Source organism: Sorex araneus, chromosome X (genome assembly GCF_027595985.1).
Source record: "Sorex araneus isolate mSorAra2 chromosome X, mSorAra2.pri, whole genome shotgun sequence".
Taxonomy (NCBI): Eukaryota; Metazoa; Chordata; class Mammalia; order Eulipotyphla; family Soricidae; genus Sorex; species Sorex araneus.
Genome location: NC_073313.1, coordinates 30,289,593 through 30,307,217, shown reverse-complemented (window position 1 = coordinate 30,307,217; position 17,625 = coordinate 30,289,593). Strand labels below are relative to the sequence as shown.

The 17,625-nt window shown below is 38.0% G+C and overlaps 1 protein-coding gene across 2 annotated transcripts in view; it reads right to left on the bottom strand.

Annotated features, from left to right (window-relative positions):
- The window catches only part of IL1RAPL1 (interleukin 1 receptor accessory protein like 1), a 1,407,730-nt gene that overhangs the window by 45,490 nt on the left and 1,344,615 nt on the right, over window positions 1-17,625 (bottom strand). For both annotated transcript variants that reach the window (XM_055120124.1, XM_004612439.2), the window contains 2 exons: window positions 11,729-11,861; window positions 9,469-9,614 (listed from right to left, as the gene is read on the bottom strand). In XM_055120124.1, coding sequence (XP_054976099.1) covers window positions 9,469-9,614; window positions 11,729-11,861 — 279 coding nt within the window. The remainder of the gene's footprint in view (window positions 1-9,468; window positions 9,615-11,728; window positions 11,862-17,625) is intronic.

The following is a 17,625-nucleotide window of genomic DNA, read 5'->3' as shown; positions in this document are numbered from 1 at the left end:
TGCAGCTTTAAAACAATGCATTCCAAATACTGTGCACGTTAATTACATTACTAAAGATATTTTGAGGACTGGAGAGTTTACTGAGCAAGTCTAATTTCTATTGATTGCGTTCTTTTGACAATGCTTGTGAATGTACATAAGAATTAAAATGGGTTTGAGGGTAAATAGAGAAAACTTAGATGCTCATCATTACTAAGTAGTGCTAGTCTTCCAGCAAGATACTTTGCCAGTTCCCAAACTACTTCATGATGAATGAATTGCCATATTATTGTAATCAATATATCCAAACATAACCATTTAGAACAGGCTGGTTAATGAGCATTCCTTTAATGTGACAGTTTCAAAGACAAACACTTACTATAATGTGACTGCTTAATATCAATGCAATTTTAAAAGGAGGTGATGACATTCCAAATCATATTGATTCTGATATCCTATTCACTTAATAGATGCCAGGTATATAGTAGGTTCACACATTTTTACTATATGCATGAATAAATGAAAAAAAGTTCTTTAGGACAGCATATTCAAACCAAACTAAATTTAATATAAGTTCAAATACAGAATCAACAGACTAAAATTGCCAAAGATAATGTCCTCCGTTTTAATGAAAGACAAATTAGCTGTGAGGGAGTTTTTAATGTAACACATTATTGCTGTTTTTTGGTTTTGTTTTTGTTTCGTGGCCAGACTCAGTGGTGCTGAAGGCTTATTCCTAGCTCTGTACTCAGGCATCACTCCTGGAGGGGCATAGAGGACCATATGGGGTGCTGGGGACCAAACCGAGATCAACCATGTACAAGATGAGCACCCTACCCACTGTACTATGGTACCAGCTCTGCATTCTAAATTATCCATATGTCACATAGTTGGAATGAAGTAATCATGTAATAGCTACTAATCATTTATTGGGTGACAAATGTGTCAGACATAGTGATAAGCATTGACATATGCTAATTTATTTAATCAGAACTGTGCTCTGTATGTTAGTACTTTTATTATTCCTATTTTCTAGAAGAGAAATTTGATGGCTGGAGGAACAATTTAATAGAAGAAATAGTTGGTTTTGAACAGAAAGCTTTGCTTTAGGTTGCACACTCTTAACCATCACTGATATGCCCTAGAGCGTAAACATACTCATACTTCCACATTGTGAATTAAGAGCATGGACAGTAGGGTAAAGCTTAAATTTAGGACTGACAAATGGGTGTTTGGGTGGCTAAAGCTGAGGTCAGAGCCCAGTGTTGCAGGGTATCCACCTGGGAACTTCTATATGATGGAAATGGAAAACATAAGAAATGGAGAGAATAGGAACCGTGAGGCTTTCAAGGAAAGCCAAAGGTCAGTGTCTGATGCATGTGGAGTCAGGCAACAGCAATGAGATATGGAAACAAAAGTGGCTGGGTGAAAATTCAGTCTTAAACCTGGATTTCAATCATATATGGACAATAAGGTAGATAAGAAATAACATAGTCGTCAACGTGTCTGTGAACTGTGGGCTGGAGAGTTGGCTACAGGCGCTGGATGCAGACTTCGCACGCAGGAGACTGGGTTCAATTCCCCAGCACCACGTGGTGCTCTGAACACTGTCAGAAGTAAACCCAAGTCTAGAACCGGGAGTAGTTCTTGAGCACTGGCAGGTGTGAACCATCCCTACCCTATCAAAAATGTGTTTAGGGTCTTTCAAAAATGTGAATTTTGAACTTTTTGGGTCAAGAACTACAATAAGGGGATAAAGAACAGCACAGATACAGGATAATATGGCACCACGCCTCTTCCCTTCACTTTTCCACTCTCACTACACAATCTAATGCTCTGTATAATTTATGAAATCTATCTATATCGTTTTTCAGGGACTAGTTTGTTTTACATGAGCATCGTCTTGTTGAGATTCAGCTGCAATTCGACCTTACACAATCCTGGTCGAAGTCGGCCAGCATTTGTGCCGCTTGGCTAATGTTTGGCGTTATGAGAACGATGTCATCAGTGAAACGGAGGTGGTGTAATTGCTGACCGTCTATCTTCACTCCCATTCCTTCCCATTCCAGTTGTTGCATGATGTTCTCAAGGGTGGCACTGAAGAGTTTCGGTGAAATGGTATCACCCTGCCGCACCCCTCTCTTTACATCAATGATCACTTCCCTGTAGAATGATGAGATCCTGGTGGTGAATCCACAATACAGCTTGCGGAGGATTTTGATATACTGAGTTTGAACGCCCTGTTTTGCTAGGGCTTCGAAGACTGCTTCAATCTCAATAGAATCGAAGGCCTTCTTTAAGTCGATGAACGTCAGAGCGGCATCTTAAATCTCGCAAAACTTCAATGAGTTTGGTCACTGTATGGATATGGTCTATCATGCTGAATCCCCTTCGGAACCCGGCTTGTTCACATGGTTGTCCTTCACCTAGTGTTCTGCCTATTCTATTCAGGATGACACGAGTGAACAATCTGTAGACAACAGAGAGCAGGCAGATTGGGTGATAGTTGCTGATGTCGTAGATGTCTCCCTTCTTGTACAACAGAACAGTCCTACTGGTTTTCCACTGAGACGGAACCTTGCATTCACACAGGTAGCATGTAAAGAGCCGAGCCAGTGTATTGATGAATACTGGTGGCGGATTCTTCAGGTGTTCGGGTCAGACCTTGTCTGGACCAGGTGCTGTACGCCTCTTTACCAATGAAATGGCGTGTCGGATTTCAGAAGGGAGGACATTGGGAACGACATATCCATCCTGTGGAATTTGGTATGTGGGCAGGTGGACGTGGCTGTCAAAGCGATCCGAATAGAAGTCGTGAATAATCCTCTCCATTGCCTTTCTGGAAGATGTGATAGATCCATCGGGACATCAGAGGGCAGTCATCTTGGTCTTGCAGTTGGAGAAGGACAGGTGAGCGTTGCAAATACTTTTCCTGGCTTCTGCTGCACTGGCCAACACTGCTGCTCTCCTCTCTTTGAGGTCTTCCTTTATCGCATCTCTGCACAGCTTTGTGAGCTCGGACATTAGCTTGTGGTTGCTTGAGGCTCGTGCCAAACCACGTTGACGAATGAGCTCGAGAGTTTCCGAAGACAGGCGTCTGTTTGTGGCTTTCTCACTCTCGGCATTTTTCGTACAGTTCATGGAGGTGCTGAACCAGTTGATCGTATTCTTCATTGATGTTGTCAAGGACAGCATCTTCCCACGTTGCTGCAATAGTGCCAAAGAGCTCCCAGTTGGTGATCATTCTGGGAGTTGCCTTCTTAGACTTAAATTTTTCAGACCTTTCTCCCCGCTTTGTGAAGTAGAATTTTGCATGAAGGAGACGGTGGCCCGATCCTGTTTGGAATTTTGGGACAACAGGGACATCGGTCAGGCAAGACCTTCAATTGAATATGATGTGGTCAATTTCATTGTGGAACTGTCCACCGGGAGACTCCCATGTCCAATGTTTTGATTTGGCCTTCTGGAACTGTGAGTTACCATGGATGGTCTTGGTCGACATGATGAATTCAGACAGTCTTTCACCCTGATTGTTCCATTATAGGCCATGGGTACCAATGTGGAGTTCTTTAGGTGAACTTCTTGGACCTATCTTGGCATTAAAATCACCAACAATGATCTTGTAGAAGGTGTGGTCTTCTTTATAGAACTTCTCCAGTTACATATAGAACCTCTCAATTTCTTTTTCATCGTAGTTGGAAGTTTGTGTGTAGACAACGAAGGTAGAAACTGGAGGAAGTGAGCCGCATCTATTTAAGCGTAATCGTCCAATTTGGGTTGCTAGGCATTCGAATGAATCAATATTCATGGCCAAGTTTGTGTTGACAAGGACATCGATGCTACCCATGCCTCTGTTGTTGCATGTTCTGAGGAACAATTCTTCTCCAGTGTCGAAAATGGTGTGATGTGATTGATATCTTCTCGTTTCGGTCAGACCAATGATGTCGTACTTGATTTTCTGCGCTTGCACCATCAGGTCCTCGATGGATGCTTCTGATGCCAGCTTATGAAAAACGAACTAGTCCCTGAAGCTTTGATAGCGCTCAATGGAACAAACATCTCCGGATGCAGCAGCTATGTTTACCTGGGTTGAGAAATCAACATGCGGAACGACTTGGCGCCAGAACTGCGCGGGAGGAAGAGAGCAGCGTGGAACGCCTTCAAGAGTGTCGAAGAAGTGGTTAAGAGAACAAAGGACCTCTGACTCCGGGCATATCTTTTCGATTCCACCATTCTTCCTGCACTAACATATGCCTCAGAGACCTGGGCCCTATGCAAACAGGATGAGAATGCTATTCAGATATACCAAAGAGGAATTGAAAGAGCTAAACTAGGAGTATCACGTCTCACTCAAGTGAGAAAAGGAATCCGGGGTTCTGACCTCCATCGACGGTCAAGAATCAGGCACACTGTCTCATTTGCCAAGGCATCAAAAATCAGATGGGCCGGTCTTGTAATGCGATTCAGAGATGACAGCTGGACTAGAGCTGTTACCAACTGGATTCCACGGGACGTCAGAAAACCTCCTGGCTGACCACCAACTAGATGGTCAGATTTCTTCATCAAATCCCTGAATGAACTATTTGAGGCTCTTCCTGTTCCTGGAGTGAGCAGATATCATTGGGCTGCACTGGAACGTGACAGCAACAAATGGAGTCGTTACTGGTGCCCACTCGAGCAAATCGAAGATCAAAGGGTCAACAAGTGATACAAGTGACAAGTGATCTATATCGTAGGTTTTCCAAGATCTTAACTGTCCAACTTCCTTCCCTCGTGGCTCCAAGAATAAACAACTTTGAGTATTTTTTATTGATTTGTTTTGGATTTTGGGGACACACCTGGCTGTGCTTAGGGCTTATCCTTAGCTCTGTTCTCAGAGATCAGTTGCGTGGTGCTTAGTAAACCATAGGCGCTGCTGGGGTTCGAACCCCAGTCTTCCACATGCAAGCCAATTGCTTTACCTGATTTATTATCTCTTCGACCCAAACTTTAAATATTCTTAATAAAGATCTTTCTGTCATCAAATTTCCCATTAAATTTTCAACCAGATTTTGTGGGATTAAGATTTTTTGAAAGACAATAGGTCATCCAGAATTTAGCCCAATCCAAGCTGAACTATTTTTTGTAATATTCTCTTGGCATTGAAGACCCATGATATACATATAAACAATGTCTTAAGGAATCCATACACTGATCGGGGGCTCTGTCGTCATTTTTATGATGTCAACAATAATGATCAGTGAAAGAGAAAAAAACTCTCAGTGACTTTGGTAAAGATGTATCCTAGCAAGTTTATCTGTCAGGAGAATGAACAATTTGTGGCTCAAAAAACCCGTATTCATCAAATACTTCTAAAGATTTATCTAGGGAGGTTTGTAAAAGAAAGACTATGAAGGTCTATAAAATAAGTTAAGGGATTTATGAGTCAATGGCAAAAATATAATTGTTAGTGACAGCTTCCAGTTTCTTCTCTGAGCTTTTGTCTTCTGAGTAATATAGCAACTCACATGAAATTACAGAATTGCTAGTATGATAGCAGTTTGATTCTTTGGGGGACTGACAAAAAACCCAAACTATCACGTTACAGGTACTGAGTTTTAACCTTCCTATACTTGAAGGACTGGTCGACTTACAATTATGCCAAATGTTAAAGAAAAGTCTTTCTTTTCCCAAAAAGTGAGATGTAACAGTGGGGAAAAGATACAGAATAGATCACAAAACAAGGAGTCCCTTAATGGAAGGGTATTGCATCCATTGTATACCATCCATTACCTTTATAGATTGATGACTTATTCGCTGCAGCTCCCTTGAAAATGATCTTTTTTTTTTTTGAAGTGTGTACAATTTTTTATTCTTTTTATGTTATTTATTTATTTTAAATTTTATTTATTTTTTAATTAGTCACTGTGAGAGTATAGTTACAAATTTACCCATCTTCATGCTTGTATTTCCCTCATAGAATGCTCGAGAACCCATCCCTCCACCAGTGTCCATTCTCCACCACCAATGAACCCAGTATCCCTCCCACCCTCCAATCCCGTCCCCTCCCACCCCACCCTGCCTCTGTGGCAGGGTATTCCACTTTGTTCTCTCTATCCTTTTGGATGTTGTGGTTTGCATTAGGGGTACTGAGTGGCCATCGTGTTCAGTCTCTACTCTACTTTCAGCACGCATCTCCCTTCCCGAGCGGGATCTCAAACCACATTTTACTTGGTGTTCCCTTCTCTATTCGGGCTGCCTTTACCCCAGCATGTGAGACCAGCTTCTATGCCATGGAGCCAACCTCCTTGTATTATATACTACTATTCTTTGGTGTTAGTCTCCTACTCTGAAAATGATCTTTTTAAGGGTCTTTTGAAGTACTTTTGGTCTCTTCATGTTTTTATTTTGCTAAGAAGAAAATAATGGTGGTAAAAGTACACATTTAAAAAATATTGTAGGAGATTTAAGTATTGATCACAATATTTTTTTCATGTTTAGGGTAACAGTTAGGGAAACAGTTTTAGGAAAATTTTATTCAAGTACCCTTGATTCTTCAGTAATTTATTTTAATGATCTGGGAAATTTTTGTAACCTTAGGCTACCCTTGCTGAAAGTAGCTGAGAGGCTTTTGACCCTTCCTGACTTGTTTTCAAGTCTGCAAGAAGTGAGGTTTAATAGTTTTACCCCCCTTAGGTTAGAATTAATTTGTCTTCCTCTCTTTATTATCACTACTGTCAATCCTACATGGTCCTAAAGAGCAATACATATTGTCGAAGTTTACAGATTTGTGTATGTGCCCTATGTCCTCTCTCCATGATCTTTCTACTTGAGGAATATTTACACTAATTAAAACATGTGGGAGAGGGGGTCAGAGAGTGTTTGCCGTGCATGCAGCCAACCTGAGATAAACCCACTGAGACCTGCCAGGGCCAGGAGTGATTCCTGTGCAGAGCCAGGGGTCACTCATGATTATTGCCTGGTATGCCCCCTGAACTACCGCCCCCCCAAAACATAATGAGAGTGACCATAATGGTGAGATACTTTGTCCACACAAATAAAAACAGAAGAAAAGAAACTAATTATTGAGACTAGGGAAATAATGACTAAGGAAGATCAGGATAACTATTACCTATTTTTGAAGGACTGTCTAGTGGAAAATAAATTAAATGTTTAGAACTTGGAGGAAGAACTATACAGGAAAACAGAAATGGTTTCCAAGAAAATATACACTGTACTTATGAAATCTACGTCAAATGCCAATGCATTTATCAAAATAATGAAGGTCCCTTCCAGTCCAAGTTTGCTGGATGTCTCTTACAAACCAAAAATTAATTCTGGATATTGTCGAATTGCTGGAACATCTTTTTAAGATAAAATGCAGATTGCAGCACTTCCCTCTTCCAAATAATTTAAAAGTCACCATACTTGGGGGTTTTCCATATATTGAGGTTATTTTCTTTCTTTTAGTGTGTTACTTTGGTGAATTATGTTGACTGATTTTTGGACAAGTGTGCTTTTCTAACAGCCTTATTTTATTGTCATGTTTTGGTTTATTGCGGGCAACACCTGGATTTGCTCAGGGCTACTCCTGGATCTGTGTTCAGGGATCACTTCTGGTACTGCTTAGAGAATAATATGCGGTGCCAGGGATTGAACCTGGTTGGCTGCATATGAGGCAAGTGCCTTATCCAGCTCCAATACTATCCAATACTATCCAACTTAAAGCACATTTATGAATCTAGAATACTCTGTGTGTGGGGGTTGTTGTTATTTTTTTTTGTTCTTTGTTTGGGGAAACATACAGTGATACTCAGAACTTACTCCTGGCTCTATGATGGAGGAATCCCTCCTGGTGGGCTCAGGGATCCATATGGGCTATCAATGATTGAACATGAGTCGGCCCCGTGCGAGGCAAATGCCCTACATGTTGTACTATCATTCTAGCCCCAAGTCTAGAATACTTTGGCATATGATAAATATCTGGTATAGTGTAGGCACAGCATCAAAATTTGTTCATGTTTACAGACTGTATTATAAGTACATGTGTTCATATCTTATACCATTCTTCTCTCGGCAGTAACACTTCTTTTTATTTTTTCTCTACCTCCCATTCCTCTTGGAATGAAGTAGTCTCTGTAAACATGGAAACACTTTCTAATCGGTTTTCCAAAGATAGAATAGACTTCCTTTAGAGAGAATATTAGGATGATTCTCTTGGGAAGATATTAAATACTAAGTTTGGCTACATAAATTTAAAGCTGTCTCCCACCCTGAGAAACTATGTTTGCTATTTTATATGTGTCAATATTTCTAGTTTAAATCCCTTCAGGTACTGAACATATTCATGAAGCGACAGAAGAGCCCGTCTCACTGCTAGGTGCAGCTTTCCTTTCCTCTCTGTTCACGTCTCACAAAAGTCAAACATCTTAATATAGTAGTCATCTTAGCACGAGATTTTATCTGACTAGCTTTCAGTAACATCACTCATGGGGAATATAATGGCCAATAACATGTTTGTGGGGGAGAAAACAGTTTTCAATTTTCTCTTTCCTTAACCTCAAAGATTAAACACAAGCTATGCAATTAAAATCTTTTTATATTTGCTAAGAGATCAAGTATACCTTTTCAAACAATAGTAAATTTTCACAGCATTATTTGAAGAAAAAGTACATCATTCTCGAGTAATGTATATGAAAACTTTAAAAAACTCAAAAGCAAGCTTCAAAGTTCATAATGATCTCTAACTTCAAACAACATAATGGATATTTATAAACATATTTAACCCTATGGATAAGATGTTGGAGCTGCTGAGGAATTGGATTTAGTATAACAGATGGTTGCACTGAACCATAGCCTATGTTACTTGGATTGTTATTAATGGATAATAACTGAATAATAATTCGTTAATGCATAATTAATGCATTATTATTACTCACGGGAGGATATTACACATGTGGAAGTTATTCAAGGCTGAAAAATATGTCAGGAAGTGCTGCAATGGGGAATCCATCATTGATGCTTCATCTACTAACAGAACAACCTTTCAATAAGGAACATAATCTTTGAATTAAAATATCCTGGTTATTTTAAATGTGTTTCTCTGTTTCTAATATAACGAATACCATTTAGCAAAACACATTCCATGTGCAAGCTCTGCTCTGTGTTAAGCTTTTCACATATCTTTTATTCTTTCATCCTTTATAAACAATGAACAGTTGATACTATCATTTTTGCCATTTCATATATTAGGAAACTGAAGTGGAAGGAAGTTGAATACTGTGATTAATTTATGTAGGTGGTCTCATTAAAGCAGAGGTAGGAATTCAAACTTGAGCAGCCTGATCTGGTGAACCCTGCACTATGTACTGTCTTGCTGATGGTCTTCATGCTAATGTGATTATTTTATTTTAAGTACTTTTGTGTATAGGACCAGATTTAATTTTCTTCTGATTCATTTCCCACCCATTCTGTTCCATTGGCTAGTCAAGTTTGGAAGGTCACACTCACCCCGTTTGTGAAGGAGAACACTGGCATGTCGACGTCCATTTCCATTTTCAACATAACAGGAGTAATTTCCCAAGTCGCCTTCTTCTACAGAGTCTACAATTAATGAGATGGAAACTTCCTGTTCCCCAAGATGATCCTTAAGAATCCTAAAATATAAAACAAAATAAAACCCCCAAATCCCACATAAACATACATATACATGAAACAGAATGAAAAAAAACCTGATGAATCTGAGGTGAAAAATACCTGCAGCATCTGTGCTTCAAATTTGGCTATGGATTGATGCTATCTTAATTAAATTATATCATGCCCTTTCCTTCTTCACTTCTAATGAGGAAGCATGTCTTTGTAGATGCTAATGAAGTTGCAGTTAATTATCTCTCTTAGCAGGACAATCACACTGTCATAATAAAGAGGTGAGAGTGACCTTGAAGAAAAGTTTATAAATTGCTTTTCCTTTAAGAAGAAATATATAAAGGTGAGATAAGAAATTATAATAATGTCTTAGGCTGGAGGACTAATTATATCTCAGGTTAATTAAAAGAAAAAAAGAAAATCTTTGAGATATTTTGACATTTCAGTGGAAATCTCCAACCTTATTTTTTTAATGATGTAAATCATTTGCCAATTTTAAAAGAAATAAGAAACAATAAATCAGTAGACTAAGTGTTCTTATAAAGTGTAATTCTAATATTTAGAATGAATTGTAAATGCTCACTAACCTTTCTGTCGGAGATTTTAGAAATTGTTCAAAGTATATGAGAAGTGTCAATGTTTCCATGTCCAACCTCCAACCTTTTGGGGAGGGGGTTGCCATTATAGAATACTTTCTAATGGAGAATTGATTTAAAAATAACTTTATAATAAACTTCCTTGAGCACCCACAAAAAGAGGGGGAATAGTTAAGTTTGTTGTCTTAAGCTATAGTATTTTAAGATAAAAGTAAAGTTTTAAATATAGAAAATGGTAAATGCACATCTTAGTTTCCGTTGGAGAATTACCCAGCTTGCCACTTTGGAGCTCAGTGGGAATGGAATATTCTTGTGTGTTTATTGCCACACAGGGAAAAAATGTAATAAATGCAAATATATATGCAAGATAGATAGATAGATAGATATATGCAACCTTCAGATGGGAGAGTGGTTACAAATACAAGCATTTTTATTCATTTATGATTTATTATTAATATCTTCATTTATGATAATTCTATCATGAGTAAAAGTAAGTATGTTGAAGCTAGATTTTAGTGATAACAGAATACCTGAATTTTTTAATTAAATTTTTTATTAATGAATCATCGTGAGATACAGTTACAGACTTAAAACTTTTCGTGCTTTTGTTTCAGTCACACAGTTCTGGAGTACCCATCACTCCACCAGTGCCCATTCTCCACCACCGCTGATCTCAGTATCCCTCCCACATCCCCACCCAATCCCCTCCACCCCTGCCCTACCTCTGTGGCAGGGCATTCCCTTTTGTTCTCTCTCCGTTTTTGGGTGTTGTGGTTTGCAATAGAGGTATTGAGTGGCCATCGTGTTTGATCTATAGTCTACTTTCATCGTGCATCTCTCTTCCCCAGCATGTCCTCAAACCACACTTTACCTGGTATTCCCTTCTCTATCTGAGCTGCCTTAAACAGCATGGTACTGGAATACCTGAAGTCTTTAAGTAAATTTGATTATTTTTCACAAAGAAGCTTGAGAATTATGTCCTTAAAATTGTTGACATTTTTAGTAGTTGTCTTCTATCTTTCCAGTTGTACAAATATTTAGATATTAAAGTCAAACTAAAACAGACGATAAAGACATTTTGTCTGTCCTTTAATCATTCCTGTCAAGTGTTTTATAGATAACATAATAACTTAAATATGTGAGAACATCTAAAAAATGACAGACATTTTATTCGTTAATTTCTAGTACTTTGTTGATATTTTTCTCAAAAGAAGAATTCTTATAATCAAAAAACAGAAGATCACATTTTCCATAGTTTTTGTTCTGTCTGTCTCACACTAAATATGTTCCTAAGTGAAAACCTTTTATATTTTTCTTGACTCCTTTGCAAATAATGTTCATGTTTTGTATTTTCATAGTATATCTCTTAACAGTGTTTACCTATTTGTCATTAAGTATTGTGGGATTTTTTATTATAATAGTGAGACCAAGAAAGCACATCTTTTTTTTAGCTCACTTTTTATTTGCTAATAGAGCAGAGCAGATGTAAATCTTGATTCTACCATCTAAAAAGCAAAACATAATTTTACCTAATGTCACTTTCCCAAACTCGAGTTTCATCCAGATCTTCGATAAACTTTTCTCCTTTCATCCAGTAGATTAAAGGGCTGACATCTCCACTGTACCCAAAGAATGCTCTGCAGGTTAGATTAGCTGAGTCGCCTGTGGAGAGAAGTGATTGAAATGTATTATAAAATTGTTTGTAAACTCATATCAGGCAAACTGGCATTTGATCACTTCATTGATTTAATGAAACATCCTTCTAAAACAATATGTTTTCAATCTTTATCAAATTTATATTGTGTGTTTTTGACAGTTTGTTTAATGGAATAATAGTTTCTTTTAAGATTTTGAATAAGACCGGTCAGTTATTTTATAGAAGGTCCTTGCATTTGGCTTTGACTGATGCTTTCACATGATTAGATTGAGGTTATGCTTTATTGGAAAAGATATTACAAAGGTTATTTGCTTTTCTTAAAGCATGATATTATAGGGTAATGTTGATAATGATACAATGTTATAGGCAGATAAGAGTTTCTCAACTCTGAAGGTAGGTAATAGATAAAGAATTCTTTGAATGGGAATGTAATGGAACTATAAACCCAGGATATCTTTCCTAAGTATTATTAAACATTTTTACTATATAAGGAATAATTTTGTAACTTAAGAAAACCAACACTTGCTAAAGTAGTAATGCTAATTACTAAACAATTCATGAGAATAAATATTTGAGATTTTTGTTAGATGTAAAATTAATGATACTCTCTGGTAATTAGCTCCTTTTGATGCGTGATATGCTTCTCAGAAGAGACCCATAACGATGAATGCAGATGGGATAACTAAAAATTATCATGAGTATCCAGTATCCATGACTTAAAAAAACCATGTGGAGGTGAATTAAATGCCTGCAGAAAGTAAGGCTTATTTCAGTATATGCCACTTTGCAAACACTTCATTTTCCCATGCCTCTGTCTGGTGTAGAGGATGGAAATATTCCTAAACATACTAGTTTTACTATATTGCAGCTTCCAAGTGGAGACAGAAAATGGGAAGTAGGACGTGAACCTTAAAGAACCTATTGCAGCTTCGAGTCACCAAGGAGACTTTCAAGGAAAGGTTCTATTTGAAGAACAGTAAATGAGGATCTAGCAACCTATTTATTGGCACTGCAGTAAGCTCTTTCAATTTGATTAAATTCTAATAAAATTCTATAGGAACCTGAAAGCTCTATGACCTGAAAGTATAGAGGAAAGATTTCAAGAAGACACCAGATTGGGTAGTGGGTGGGGGGGGGGTCGTGTAGAGAATGATGAAGTGGACCGGAAATAACGCACATGCATAGGGGGAGAATATAGGGCATGTTTGTGGTGGTAAGATGAGGTACTAGTATGCATTAAAGCCATAACCACCAATCCACAGATGGTGTGGAGCCAGAAGGTGGAAGAACTGATCATAGCTGACATAGGAACAGGGTTGGAAGGTCATAGGTACTTCAGTGATGTGGTATGCTATATCTTGCAAATGAATACTCTAAACTTAAGCACACTGTGACCCTCTTTCATAAACTATAATGGCAAAAGCCTGTAATTTTGAGAGCTAAGCTATGAGTTAGTAATGAATAAATTGTGCATAAGTGATTATACATTACATTTGCATGGAAAGGCTTAGAAAGAATCTACAGTCTCACAAAGTATACTAGATAAAAGTCCTATTATCCAAGAAGCATAACGGAAGCTTTACTGGTTATAAGTAATAGCATTATCTTAATTATGTCCATTGTATAAGAATCACTCATGAATAAATTATTTCCTAGTATTTCTAAGATGACTTACTAGGGCCATCACCTTTTGGCTTATCTGTGTTTATGCTGCATGGTCTTCAAGTCAGGATTCCTTGTGGACTTTGATTCTGTATACAGTAGCCTTGATTATTGACTCAAAAATGGCTACCAGCTTTTAAGAGGCAAAGTGAAGTTTCAAGTACTGTCTTTTGTTACTAATTTTTAGCACAAAATATTTCATCAATATTTAAATATTTAAACAAATAATATTAAACATAAAACCCCTTGTGGAATATTTATGTTTGATCTTTGGTTTGTTTTGAGGGTCACACCTGCCAGTTCTCAGGGATTACTCCTGGCTCTGCACTCTGGGTCACTCACGGTAGGGCTTAGGGGACCTTATGAGGTGCGGAGGTGCTGAAGATTGAATTTGGGTTGACCACATGCAAGAAAAATGCCCTACCTGCTATACTATCTCCCCAGCTCCCCGGAGCATATTTGAAAACATATTGAGTCCAATAGGTCATCCACCAGTTACCTCAAAGTTTTCTTCTAATCATACAAAACAATTAAAAATCCAGTATTTTGTCAGTGGGGGTGTTTGAGGGTTTACTTCTGTCTCTGTGCTCAGGGATCACTCCTGTTGAATTTAGGAGACCGTACGCAGTGCTGAGGATCAAACCTGAGGCTGCCACAGACAAAGCAAGCACGCGACCTGCTGGAATCTCTACAGCCCCATGAAATCCAATATTCTTTACTTTTATATTTCTATAAATGCACTGGCTTCTCTCTAACTGAACTACATTTTACAGTGCCAAGGTAGTTATGAATTCAACAGTAAATGCCAAACTACTACATGGTGTGATGATTAACATCACAAGCCACCCGAATCAACATATATTATAGAGTTCCAAAATGTGTGTATTAATAATTTACAGAATCTGTCTTTTAAGTAAATTTCTATTACCTAATTCCTCATTTTGCTCAGCTGCAGGCTTTGTGTTGCCACACTTAGAAAATGGCTCTTGCACCTATGTAGGAATTAGTTTGCTTAAGCAATCATCTTTGCTCACTTGGACATTGAGTCCCTAGCCTGCTTCATACTCCAGTGCTGTGGGTATCTGCAATGCTCTGGGAGAACACTGGAAAATATCTATCCAGACTTAACTTGGGCATCTAATGGTCAGAAAGTGGAGTTTATAGAAGGAATAAAAGAGGATGGAGGGAAAAAAAAATAGAACGTACTCTATCTAGCCAGAGGAGAAAGGGCATGCATAAGAAAGTCAGGGAATTTGAAGGAACAAATTAACTTCAGAGTGGCTGAAGCTCATATGTACCTAGAAATGAGAGTGGGAAGAGGATTCAGAGGAGAATAAATCACTGATGAGGCCACAGCAATGAGAGCACCTATCCTTTCTATGGAGGCCACGTTGAAGATTTGAGATTGACATTGAATAGCAATTTTAAATGAGGGAAACGTTTCAAGTTAGAAGACTGATTATTCACTTCTGCATTCTAAAGAAATTACTCTCCACCAGCTGTGCTGGCCATCGAGAGAGTTCAGTGGGCTGAGCGCATGATTTGCATGTTGGACTCCCTGGTTTGATCTCAGGTACGGCATGTGGTCCCCTGAGCAACTCCCAGGCACAGAACTTTGAGTAGTCCCTGAGCACCTCCAGGTGTGGCCCCCTGTTGTTTTCTAAAGTCACTGTCAAGATGTGCAAAACTAAGGTTGGATCAGAGTGAATCAAGTACTGTCCGTCTTGTGATATTTTGAAATCACACAAGGAATAATCATGTCAAATATTAGATTTTTCTCATACAGTAGTTTCTTAAAAGGATAAAATGTAGGTGATAATAATGATGCCCCTATCCCAAAGAGAATACTGTGTGTTTTATTGATGCTGTAGGAGTCAATATCTCAAAGCAGAGATGTAATAGAAAAACAGACAAGATAGAAAAAAATATTTTTCTCATTATTTTCAAATATCTGTGTGTGAGAGAGTGACAGACTAACAGATGGACAGAGGGAGGGAAAGAAGAGTGAGAAGAGGAGGGAGACACTCAGGAGTTCCCAGTCGTGTCTCAGTACAATCAGAATAAAACGTCAACTTGAGCAGAACTCTGTTCCTGAAGAGACCTTTGAGCGTTTTCTCATAATGATGCCTATCTGTTGGCTGAGGAAAAGGCACTAATCTTCTTACATGTGGTTATGGGCGCAGAAAAAGCCACTAGGAGCCCAGTTAAGTCAATCCTGAGAGGTCTGATGAAGTCAGGCTCACACCTGAGGCCCACTGCGTAAGTGCTTGGGAAGGAAAATTGTGTCCACCTAGTAGTTTTCATTTGGGAAATGGCCAATCACACACGTGTCAGAGAGCTGTGACCTTGGGCCCAAGTGTGTATTAGCTGTGCTTAAAAGTAGAAATACAGCGCTAGTTCATCCCTTCACCTCAGATTGAATAGGAAGCAGAGGTTGCCAGAAATCATGGGACAGCAAGAGACCCAGAGAGAGCTGAAGTACTTTCACCCTGTAAGGACAGGTCGCGATTAACAGGGACAGAATGGAACTAGGAAATTTTATTTAGGATATAAATTAGACAGTCGGTATTTAGCCAATAAAAATGTTAGGATTGTGTTTAAGCTTTAAGCTGATATAAGCAGAACATGCTGGTTACAACTAGGTTTTTTAAGCCTCTGACTTTTACAGTGTCCATCCATAATACATTTCATATTCTTGAGCCTTTTAACATAATGGTTTTGGCTTTACAGTTTAATTTTCACCTATTTCTCAATAGGGCAAATTTATCTTGGGAACTGGCCTCAACATTGCAAATACAGAACCTCCTCATTCAGATATTATTTTTCTTGTGATTTCGGACCAGCTAGTGGGAGTCAATTCTGATTTTACAGAAATTCTCTAAGCAGGTTGTGAAACTCAATATGTTTTACATATCTTATATAATAGTGCCTGACACTCCCACATCTCTTCCCAATTGCAGGGCTCATGATATTTTATTAGTAGCTTGAAGTCATCCATAATGGATGCAGTTACCCCCCAAATTGCCAAATCAGCCTGTGATTTATCATTTTGTTGATTGTCTGTACTTAAGACAAAGGGGAAATGTGAGCAATGCAGAAAAATTTAAATATTATGTTACATTGCTGTTATATTTGTAACAGCAGAACATCAAAAACTACTCCTGTAGTATCCCAAAACTATAATCTGATTCACTAAAGAATTCACATATATCATTGGTAATCAAATAAAGTTGACTAGTTTCACTTCACTGTTATTTGCCACCACCAACCACTTTTTATGTCAGAAATATATTTGTGGAACCAATTGTTGGTAAATACTTGACAACAATCACCCCCTGTAAAACTAGTTTTAGAAGGCACAACACATACTTTTAATAGTCTTCTTGAGATGTAACTCACATATTTACCTATTCACTGGGTTTCAGTATAGTGATAAGATTTTGCAGCCAACAGCACCGTCAACTTTGCCATCCTTTAAGCATCCCCAAATGAAACCCTAAACCATTTAATGACAATAAAGTCATTTGTTCCTTCCCCTCAAATCTGCCAGTGCTTGTCACCCACTAACCTACTTTTACTTTCTGTCTCCATGCATTTACCTATTCTGGAAATCTGTAATAAATAGAATCAACACTGTACAGACTATTGTTTTTCTAGCTTGGTTTCTTTTGCATCTTTTTTTTTGCTCCACTTAAAGTTTTTGGAATGCATCCGGGTTTGATCACATATTGATATGCATTCCTTTTTATAGCTAAATAATATTCTAAATAATATTGTATATATTTTGAAATAATATGATAATATTTCTAAATAATATTGTATAGTATTATGGTCTATTCCCTGTATCCAATTAGCCTATTAGGATGGGTATTATAAGAAAAAAAGATAAGTTGGCAAGAATGTGCACCAAAAGGTATCTTTTTACACTGTTGATGAGAAATGCAAATTGATAGACATTATGGAAAAACAGCATAGAGATTCCTTTAAAACTAAAATTACTGTAACCTCTATTCTCATATATTCCCAAAGGAAACAAAATTACTACCTGGGAGAGATAGCTCTTCTCCTATATTCATTGCAAGACATTTATTATTTTTCATGATTATT